Source organism: Ursus americanus, chromosome 14 (genome assembly GCF_024610735.1).
Source record: "Ursus americanus isolate L20-20 chromosome 14, mUrsAme1.1.p, whole genome shotgun sequence".
NCBI classification, from domain to species: Eukaryota; Metazoa; Chordata; class Mammalia; order Carnivora; family Ursidae; genus Ursus; species Ursus americanus.
This window is the reverse complement of record NC_142140.1, coordinates 2,989,383-3,000,163: the sequence shown is the minus strand read 5'-3', so window position 1 is coordinate 3,000,163 and position 10,781 is coordinate 2,989,383. Positions and strand designations below refer to the sequence as shown.

At 56.6% G+C, this 10,781-nt stretch overlaps 1 protein-coding gene across 2 annotated transcripts; it reads left to right on the top strand.

The window, feature by feature from the left end:
- The first annotated feature begins 5,237 nt into the window (after positions 1-5,237).
- Positions 5,238-6,979, top strand: GP9 (glycoprotein IX platelet). 2 transcript variants are annotated; one of them, XM_045812393.2, is made up of 3 exons: positions 5,238-5,321; positions 6,084-6,210; positions 6,311-6,979. In XM_045812393.2, exon 3 carries the CDS (start codon positions 6,318-6,320, stop codon positions 6,849-6,851), a length of 534 nt encoding a protein of 177 aa, XP_045668349.2. In that variant the 5' UTR covers positions 5,238-5,321; positions 6,084-6,210; positions 6,311-6,317; the 3' UTR covers positions 6,852-6,979. The 2 variants fall into 2 exon arrangements, with proteins under 2 accessions (XP_045668349.2, XP_045668348.2); XM_045812392.2 differs by having other exon boundaries at positions 5,244-5,321; positions 6,307-6,979.
- Positions 6,980-10,781: the final 3,802 nt, after the last annotated feature.

The window sequence follows — 10,781 nt, the reverse complement described above, 5'->3', positions numbered from 1 at the left end:
CCTAGGAATTGTGCCCACCCAGCCTCATAGCAGCAGGACTTTTTTGTGCTGGGGTGGGAAGGCAGAATGTGCGGGCGCACACCTACCCTACAGGCAAATGGCGGGATTGCCCTCAGGGCACATGGGCTGGGGTAACAGAAACCTGAAAAGACAGGTTTCTGTTTAACAAGATAAAATTTTCTCTCTCTCTTTCTCTCTCTCTCTCTCTCTTTCTCTGGAAAAATCCAGGTAGGCATGCCTAAACTGGATGGCAGTTCCAGAACCATCAGGGACCCAGGCTCCTTCTATCTTTTTGCTCTGCCATCCTCAAGTCAGGGCTACACCCCAAGAACCAAGATGGCTTTTCCAGCCTCCTGCAGCCCACGGGGAAGCGGAACTGATCGCTTCTTCCTCTTTTCCCATTGGCCTATGCTTGGTCACATGGCTATATCTGAAGGCAAAGGAGGCTGGGAAATGTAGTCTTTAGCTTAAAGGCCATATGTCCTGCTAAAATTCTATTTGTGTGAGAGAAGGAAGAGTGGACACTGAAGGACAGTGGTCATCCCTGAGTCAGCTTGTGAGGCCATGATGTTGAAAGTATAAAAGTACAGTGATAAGGCCACTGGCCCGGAGACCTTGATGAGGTTGGAGAAGCACTAGAGTGGGTATGCTCAAGGGCTTGTGCTGGAATGGGGAGGTGTAGTCAAGAGGTGGGGTGCTTGCATCAAGGCTTCAAGGAGGAGCCGTTGCTGGTGATGGCTAGTCTGGGGGAGGACTGTGAGGGTGAGTAACTGGGTTGGGCCCCAGGGCAGGAGCACAGTTCGGGGAGAGGCCAGTGGACTGTGAGGCCAGGGAGACCAAGGGTCATCCACGTGAATCCTGGAATTACAGAGGGAGAGGACAATGTTCATGGTGGACAGAAAGTCCTGTGCTCCAAGTGGGGGTTACCTGGAAGAGGAGTGACCAGGATGGGGGGGCAGCAGGCAGGAGCAGGTGGCCTGGCAGACAACATGCGTATCAAAACAGCTGGGGTTTGAGTGAGGAAGAGAAATCACAGGAAGCATCAAGAAGAGGCAAGAGGACAGGGTCCTGGAGCACAGCTGGGTTCCCGTTCTCGAAGTGAAGGAGGATGTCAGAGGAGAAGGGGGGTTGAGGATTGCTTAAGAGAGGTGGAAGACAGGGCCAGAGGATGGGACATAGAGTGAGCAGAGAACCACCCCCAAAGGGGTCAAAGTCCACAGATATGCAGAAGGCAGTTGGCCAACTTGGCTGCTGTTGGGATATGGCAGTGGGGGAGAGAGGACATTTCTAATGGTGCCCCACATTACCGGCTGGGTGTCTGGGTGGATGCAGCTACCCTCCCTAAGCTGGAGAACACTGGGGGGGGGGCTGGCTTTTGGGGGAAAGACAGCCAGGTTTAGGCCATGGTGGGTATGAGCCCCCTGTAGGACGCTCAGAGGGGATGTCCAGAAGGTACGGGATGCCCAGGTCTGGGCTGGTGTTGGAGATGGGTGGGCAAGTGGGTGCAGCTGGACTGGAAGCCAAGAGAGAACACACATGACTGAGATAGGACTCGGGGCCGCAGGAAGGATTGACTGTATCGGGGTTAGTTGTGAACCCAAGAGGTCGAGGGGAGTGGGCGGGGAGCGTGCTGCGGTGTTCACAACATGCACACACAATCACGTGCACACGCACACAAGATTTTTCCAGAATCAAGGAGGTCGTAAGCATGTTTACAGACTGAGAGGAAGGAGGGGGCCAGGCAGAGTGCGCCTTCACACATGGGGAGTGGGTGCTGACCTAGTAAGGAACTCGAAGGGGGAGGAGTGGAGAATGCCTCAGTTTCTCCACAGGGAAAATGGCGTAGGATACGGGGTCGGCCAACTTGGGCAGCCCTGGAAGGAGGAGCCTCCCCACCTCAGGAAGCCCAAAGAGCTGTCCCTCTCCCGCCCTCAGCCCCCACAAAGGCCTGTCTGACCGAGATAAGGAGAGCAAGGCATTCTCTTTATGCCCAGAGATTCCTTAAATAAAAGCTGCCACATCCATACAATGGAACCATGGCGAACACTGGTGGCATATGTGGGTGTATTCACAGGTGGAAAAAGGAGGTTTCAGAAGAGCGTGGGCCCCAAGTGACCCGATTTGGGGTAAGAAGAAAATACACACAGGAAAAAAATAAAAGGCAGTCTTGCTTGATATTGAAATTGAGAGAAAATTTTATTGTCTTCTTCCTGTTCATCTGAACATTCCATTTTTCCACAACAAAAATGAGTTCTCATGTGTGCTGTTCTTTGTTTGGTGGTGGTTGTTGTTGTTGCTTTTCTTAAGTTGTACATGCTAAAAAATAAAAGAGAAATCTCAGAGGCCCCAGAGGAAGAGCGTGTACCCCACTAGGTCAGTCAGGCCAGGAAACACAGCCTGGGGGCTGGGGGACCACCACTCACCGGGCCTCCTTCCCCACCTGCCATAAAGGCGTGCAGGCAGATGAAGATGGGCCAAGTCCAGGCGTCCACAAGTGGGAGAAGGGAAGCTCCGCGGAGGCTGAGGTTCCTGGTCTGGGGTCCAGGTTCTGGACCTGCCAGGTGACCCCAGCTAGAGCAAGCTGTCTCCAGAGCAGGCATGACTCCAGGGGACCAAATGACACCTTTCCTCAGCACCCTGCTCTGGGCCAGGGATCAGAAGGTTGGGGAGGCTGGCCCTTTGGGCACACCGGGGAGCCTCCCTGGGCTTCACAGGAAGGTGAATGGCCAGCTCCTTCCCGAGAGCAGAGCTGGGCCAAGCACCCTCTGGGGCTGGCAGGAGAGAGCCCAGCGTCCTGGCCCCGGGGGAGGGCAGAGGCTAGCCTGAGAGGGGCTCGTGATACGAAATAAGGAGCCCACATTCTCAAGTCATCCTGAACATGGATAGTTTATCACAGTGTGTTTTACCAATGGGCTCTTACTTTACACTCTTGTGCATTTCACTCTTGTCACTCAACGACACGATGGAAATCCCTCCAACACTAGTCATGCAGTTTTATTTCATGTAACATAACGTCCATATACTATCCTGGGGTGTGCATGCACCAGTAACTATCCCCTTTGTTTCCGGCTTTTCGCTACCATTAACAACGCTGCAATACACATCTTTGGGTACTTCAAACCAAACCAAACCAAACCCAATCCCAGGTGTCCTAGGAGCAGCGGGCCACTGACGGGGCCACGGGGCCACGGTGGCAGGGGAGCCTCTCAGTGAGTCAGGCTTCCCTCTGAGCGGCCTGCTCGCATCGGCACAATGAGGGGTCGGGTTAGAAGAGGACCGGGGACCCCCCTGCAGATGGAATCTTTCAGAGTCAAAGCGTTGGCTCCCTCCGGCAATCACCCGGCACAGACTAAGGGAGGCCCCGCGAAGTGCAGGTGCTGACCTTGACTTGGCACCGCGGCTTGACCACCGACACGGCCCTCGGGGAGCTGTCGTGCTGTCGGGGAGAAGCGGACGACACATACACAGACGAACGGCAGTGTGCTTCGAAGCGAGCTCCGAGCTGCGAGATGCTGAAACAATAAAACACCCGCGTGTGTGAACACAGGCGTGCTCCTGTGGGTCTAGCGTAAGCGGGGTGGTTAGAGCACCCCTCTGGGGCTCCGGGGTGGCTCAGTCGGTTCAGCGCCTGCCTTTGGCTCAGATCATGATCCCAGGATGTGTGGAGCCCGCTTCTCCCTTACCCTCTGCCCCTCCCCCTGCTTGTTCTCCCTCTCTCTCTCTCTCTCTCTCTCAAATAAATACATAAAATCTTAAAAAATAATAATAATAAGGCTCTCAGCCGTCCGCCCTTGACTTCTGCTGCTGCTGTGACTGCAGGTGTGGTCCCAGGTGCCCTCCGTCGTGGCCCGGGTACCACCTGGCACTGCTCAAGCGCCCACGGAGCCTCAGCCGGCAGCGTAGCAGGGGTAGGGGGGACTAGGACCCGCTTCTCAGGTTTGGCGTCCGTGGCCGACACTGGCCATGACCACGGGAATGGCCCACGGGTCCCCTTCCTCTCCTCAGCGGCCCCTCACTCGGGGCTCCTCTCCCGGGCCCCTCTAGCAAGGTCTCTGTTGCCTGCGGTTGCTAGAGCTCCCCTACTTGTTCCCAAAGCATTGCTGCACCCCAGGGGTTCCCACACCCTCCACGGGCACGAATTGTGCCTTCCCTGCAAGCCCTTTTCCGACTGATTTGATATTTCATATGCGTGCAATTTTTTTTAAGATTTTATTTATTTATTCAACAGAGATAGAGACAGCCAGCGAGAGAGGGAACACAAGCAGGGGGAGTGGGAGAGGAAGAAACAGGCTCATAGCAGAGGAGCCTGATGTGGGGCTCGATCCCATAATATCAGGATCACGCCCTGAGCCAAAGGCAGACGCTTAACCGCTGTGCCACCGAGGCGCCCCCATATGCGTGCAATTTTTATAACTTACTATAAAATGAGTACATGAATCTTTTAATTTTATAATATACTTCTGCATAATATTTTACTGTTAGGCTTGATGCTTGTTAATGATTTTTTAATATGAAAAAATAAGTAAACTGAAAATCCACTTATGTTTTCAAGGGAACTCTGTAACCCTAACGTAAATGGAAAACTGATGCCACTCCCCTAGGTAAAATGTAGCTATAGAAATAAATATAATGCAAATAAAAAAACGATCTTAAATTCTAGCTAGAGACCAATGACTGATGGAGACTGAGCCACAGGCCTGCAGCGTCCGTGGAAGAAAAGGACCAGGAGGTGTTAGAAGTTGCTAAAGACGCAGTGACACCGAAAAGTGACTTTCTCCTTGACCTATTCCGAAGAATCAAAGAAAATTTAAAATGCTGTCATTCTCCCCGCCTAGGATTCTCAGCCCGTGGGAGCTGCCCCACCCACACCCTGCATATGCAAGCAGGACAAGGATAATTGCTCCCATTTCACAGATGAGCAAGTGTGAGGTTTGGAGGAACAACCAGCAGAGCCGCTCAGCTCCAAGGCCTCCTCTTCCTGGAAGCCCTCCCCATGTCCTGGGACCTGGTGAGGGGTCTCCCTGGCTCTCCCACAGACCCTGTACTGAGGCCCAGCAAGGCACGGGTGGTCCACAGGGATGCAATGTGGGACCCCCTTCTGTAAACAGGGGTTGACCTACCATTCAGGGCACAAGTCCCAGGGACCCTGAAGGCCTGCTGCCTCCGGAGAGAGCCCCCCAGGGCTGCAGGCGGGGGATAAGCCAGGCTATTTTCATCATTTCCTTCCTCCCACTTGAGCGGCGGCCACCATCGGCTGCCACCTCAGTCTCGCCCAGGACAGTTCAGGCCACAGAAAGGGGTGCCAGCTGCAGGCCTCACAAGTAAGTGGCCCTCCTTATTACCCAGCACCACCGCCCACAGCCACCCCCACCCAGGTGGGACGGTGGGACGGGGCCTAGCAGGGAAAGGAGGCCAGCCACCCGGCCCGCCTCTGTCCCCCCTTCAGCTTTCCCCTCCAGAAGACGGGGTTGGGTGGGGGCACTGGCTCTGAGACACTGGCTCCTTGGTTGATTCATCTAATATTCACTGCCTGCCGTGGGCCAGGCCCTGGTGGGGAGAGCCTGTCTTGGGAAGGGGAAGCAATCGTGGGAAAGTCGGCGAACCAGGCAAGAGCCTGGAGCTCATGAGGCCTCATGAGGAATTGGAGTCCCTTCTCAGACGCAGACCACAGGGTGACCCTGCATGAATCACTCTCTGTCTCTGGGCCTCGATTTCCCCAACTCTGAGCGCTAACCTAGATGCGTGGCTTTCCAGAGGGAACCCCTTCTGGGGCTCCCTCCCGGTCCCCACCTCAGCATCCTCATTCTGCTGTTTTCTACATCGGGTAGCACGTAAGAGTTCACCGGGCCACAGGTGAGCTGTGGGAATCCACAGGAAGAGACGTGGTCTGTGAAGTCCACACCATCGGCCTGACCCCAGGCTTGGGCGTGGGGGCTGGGGGCAGCCTGGGGGTCAGGGGTCAGGACTGGGAAGCATCTAGCAGGCATCTGTACCCCTTCCCCCTGAGGAGGGGCTGGGGTCTCTGTTAGGGGCCAGGAGGTCCCTTCTCAAGAGCGTTCTTACCCTCACTCTCCCCTCCCCAGCTACACTCACCTTCCGGCCTTCTGAGTGTCCTGGGAGGCTCAGCTAGGCCTGGGTTGGGCGCCGTCACTTCCTGCAGTCTTCACCACCCCATTTCACGGAGGAGAAGGCTGAGGCCTGAGAAAGGAGGTGAGTTGTCCTTTGTCCCAGATCGGTCCCACTGGCCATTGGCAGGGGGTGCGGGCTGCCAGGCCCTCCCTCCCCTCACGGCCGCTCTCCCCACAGCCAGCCTGCCAATGCCTGCCTGGGGGGCCCTGTTGCTGCTCTGGGCTGCCGCAGAGGCCGTCAAGGACTGCCCCGCGGAGTGCACCTGCCAGGCCCTGGAAACCATGGGGCTGTGGGTGGACTGCCGGGGGCGGGGGCTCACGGCCCTGCCCGCCCTGCCGGTGCACACCCGCCACCTGCTGCTGGCCAATAACAGCCTTAGCTCCGTGCCGCCCGGCGCCTTCGACCACCTGCCCCAGCTGCAGACGCTCAATGTGACGCAGAACCCCTGGCACTGCGACTGCGGCCTCACCTACCTGCGCCTCTGGCTGGAGGACCGCACGCCCGAGGCCTTGCTGCACGTCCGCTGCGCCAGCCCCGCGCTCGCCGACGCCCGCCCGCTGGGCCAGCTGACGGGCTACAGGCTGGGCAGCTGCGGCTGGCAGCTGCCGGCGTCCTGGACCTACCCGGGGCTCTGGTGGGACGTGCTGCTGGTTGTCGTGGCCACGCTGGGCCTGGCTCTCCTGGCCTGCCTGCTGTGCACTGCTACCGAGATCTTCGACTGAGCCCAGCCCCTGGGGTCACCGCGAACCCGGGGCCAAGCCCTGAGCCCCTCCCCAGACTCCTCTAGGCCTGGGCAGCCGGAGCCACCAGTCACTCCCAATAAACTGGCTGCTCAACCGTTTTATCCAAATTCAGAATTCTGGTTTTTTTCCTCTCAACACTCAAGTCTGGCTCCTTCTGGAAACCTGGGTCCATGTTGTTAGAACCAGATACCCACTGGGGCTTCTCTGTCCCCCAAGGTCCTTGTAAAATGGGCTTGTCCCACCTCCTCCACACCAGCCACCCCCCATCCCACAGTCTGTGGACACCCCTTCCTCCGTGCCTGACGGGTCCCAGGACTGGGGTCCTCATGCTCTCCTCGGTCCTGGCACCTGCTTTGTGCATGGGCCACTCCAGAGGGCCCAGGCAAACCTCACATCAGCGTTTTGCTCCCCCCTGCCCCAGTTCCACAGAAAGCTGGCTCTCCCCGCACAGCGGTGAGCATAGCAGGAGGCACGGAAGCCCCTGGGCGGGAGAAGAGCCGTTTCCGCCTCTCTGACACACATACCTTGAAAGGCACGTCACTGTTTCCAAAACGGCCTTTGGCCGCGAAGACACCTGTTCACACGGCCCCCTCCTTTCTCATCTTCTCTTATAAGCTCTCTCTCCTTTTCCTCCTCTCTAGCCCTCTTCTTCAGAAACAAAACAACAAGCTCTTCCCTGTCTCATGGAAACAACTCCAGGTGCTGACATCAGACACCTGCAAACTGGACTCTCACTTCCATCCCCAGCAACGGCCACCAAATTCTTCACACAAGACACTTCTCTCCCTCAGAGGAATTCTGGTGCCAGCAGTTAAACTAATAAACTTTTTCCCACCTCATGAGAGAATATTTCCAGGTCTGTTCCTGGCCACCCCCAATCCAGATATAATTACACCAAGGTCCTTCCTTCGAGGAGGTCTGTGCTGTGGACCTGTGGCTCCGAGGGTGCCACGGGGAAGGCCAGGTGGGCACAGAGCACCACTGGAGGACACCGAGCCACAGAGGTGAGGCTGGAGCAGGAGGCCCAAACTCAGGGGAAGGGAGGGCTATAGGGAGAGGTGGGGTCTGCGGCAAACCAGAGAGCCTGTGTGCCACCTAATGCTGCCCTGTGGGGGCGTGGGCCCAGCACCGAGTCTCCCCATTCTTCCGGGGGGGTTGGAAATCTACACTTGTGTGTGAAATCTCTGACTCAAGTGCTGGCAACTAAATCCAAAAAATGTTATGGAACTATCAACAGCACAAATAAAACACAGTAATGGGCTGGATGGAGTCCACAGGCTGGGAGTCTGCGATTTCTGCAGGCGGACTCCACTGTAACAGGGCTGCCTCGTGAGAATGGGAAAAGCTGGCCTCTCCTCACAGGGCACTTAGTATGGGTTTGGCCTTGCACGAAACACCTGCTGTGGGTCCTTCTGCACCCTGCGAGGAAGGCACTGCTCCCCCACACTGGACGGAGGACGAGGTCCCAGGACCCCTGACAGTCCCTTCACAGGCATGATCCCGGCAGCTCCCCTTTCACACTTGAAAAGTGCCTCCTTGAAAGTTTCCTGAAACTAAGGACCTTCAGCCCCCCTGTCTCCGTGTGAGGTGCCCCTCAATTCTGCTTCTGCTCCTTCCTGAGGCCAACACATCAGCCACAGGTCTGGGCACAAGAGCGATCATAAGCCTTGATTCTGCTAGCCGAGCGGCTGGTCCTGTGAGAACCTGCCAGAAGCCGGGCAGCACAGCATCACCAGCGCAGAGTATGACACCCCTGTGGGCATTGGGAGGGGAGGGACTGGCAGCGGCCGGCCGCGGATCTCCCAGGGAGGATGGCGGATTCAGACGAGAATCCCCAGAGAAACAGGTGCCCTGGGAAATTCAGCCAGCCGCCTCCTCTGTCCCCATGGTCTTTGTCCCAGGCCAGCAAAGTGGCCACCACGTACACAGTCCCCACCCACTCCACAGCCACCAAACCAGCGACCAAAGATTCCACCATCATTACCGACCATCCCCACTGGCCACCACTGTCCCCTGCAGGACCGCAGTTCCCCACCACCCCTGACGGCCATGAACACTGCCACCTTCGGTATACCACAGATACCACATGGCCTGCTCACTGGCCTCACCCTTGCCGCCCCTCATCCCCTCGACCGCAGCCACAGAACGTCCGCCCTGGGAGGCAACACCGCCCCCCCACGAGCCCCCTCCCGCCTCTGTCCACCACTAGCAGCAGACAACCACGGACCTTAGCCCCATTACAAGCAAAATGCCGTCTCTGCCACTGCCCTCCCATGGTCTCCATGGCCTCATCCTCTTGACCATCTCCTCCACGAGCATTTTCAAAATCAAGCCTCACGTGGAGAATTCGCTGAGGTGACCTTGACCGGCTGCTGTGACCACCCCCACCTTGCCAGCAGCTGACCCCCTCAGCTGACCGCCGGCGTGGGTTGTTCACCAGAGGGCCTTCTGCCCCACTCCAGGCTCCTGCTGGGTCAAGCTCCCAGGCCCTGCTAGAGCCCTCTGCTGTCCCCTGCATTCCTCTGGCCAGCAGGCGAGGGAGAGAGCAAAGGGGAATGCACAGATGTTCGTGGCCAGGCCAGAAGTGGTGGCGATGGCTTTCACAAGCAGTCATGGTCTGGAACCAGGAACCGGCCCCACCCTAACTGCAGGGAGGCCTGGCACCGTGCTCTTCCTGTGCGCCCAGCCACAGCAGCAGGTGGGCATCTGGCCGTCGGCCACACGAGGTCTAGGCGAAGCTAATGGTGCTCCATCAGAAGGTGGACCCGCCGTCGAGAGGGCATTTGTAAAGGGTGGGCGCTCTCGGGGGGCACACGCTGAATCTTGGCTCTGAGCCACAGCCAGACCCAGCCCGTCTCAGTGCCCATGTCCCGTGTTCTGCATGAACAGTCGGCCACACCTCCTGTGAGCGCGTGTGTCCGCACAGTCTCCCAGCCAGGACCCTCACCCTCTCCAGCCCCTGCGGATGCACGTGAAACCAGATGAAAGCTAGGTCTTTGTCAAGCGAAGAATGCACTCCATCTCTTGAAAAGGGCCTGAGCCCGCCCCAGGGTGTGTGCCCAGACATGGCCGAGAGCACAACGTGGAAGACTGTCCCCGCCCAGCTCTGCCGCAAAGGGGGAACAGCGAGTGCGTGGCCTGGGGAATCTCCAAAGAACAGCATCTGACTTGACAGATACCCCCGGCCTCTGATTGGCAGCTTTCTAAACAGCTTTCGGTCTGGAATCCTCATTTTCAATCACTACAGGTAATAAGCAAGGATAACTTGCACTTTAGGCTTTGTGAAATGTCTCAAAATCTGGGGAAAGTCTTGGTTTTTTTTAGATAGATCACTAATAAAGTGGGGTAAATTCAGAGAGGAAAGCTAAACTGTATCACCGCCTTTTTTTTTTTTTTAAGATTTATTTATTTGACAGACAGAGTGTGCACACAAGCAGGGGGAGAGGCAGGCCAAAGGAGAGGGAGAAACAGACTCCCGGCTGAGTAGGGAGCCCGATGCGGGGCTCGATCCCAGGACCCTGGGATCATGACCTGAGCAGAAGGCAGACACTTAACCGACTGAGCCACCCAGGCGCCCCATAAACTGTATTACCTTCTTAATTTAAAAAATTAAAATACCTCACGGTTGTCAGGGCAACAACACAGAAGGAACCAGATGGAGCCCCTGATGGCCCCAGTGATCCTGTTCTTGTTCAGACTCTTACAGGGACATAGATAAAATCCCATCCTCTCTTTTAGGTCTGCATACCCCTACGAAGTAGAAAACAAATGAGGTTTATAAAGCCATCACGAAAGGAGAACTGAGGCTCCAAGGTTCAGCCAACCTGCTGGATTCTTTATCGAACGCTTCAGGGGCCGACCTGTGAGTAAAAGCAAAAGCAGGAATACATGCATTTGATGCTTTCGGTT

Bases quoted from the DNA above. Each gene is read 5' to 3' on its own strand.
- GP9 (XM_045812393.2), top strand. From the start codon at position 6,318: ATGCCTGCCTGGGGGGCCCTGTTGCTGCTCTGGGCTGCCGCAGAGGCC.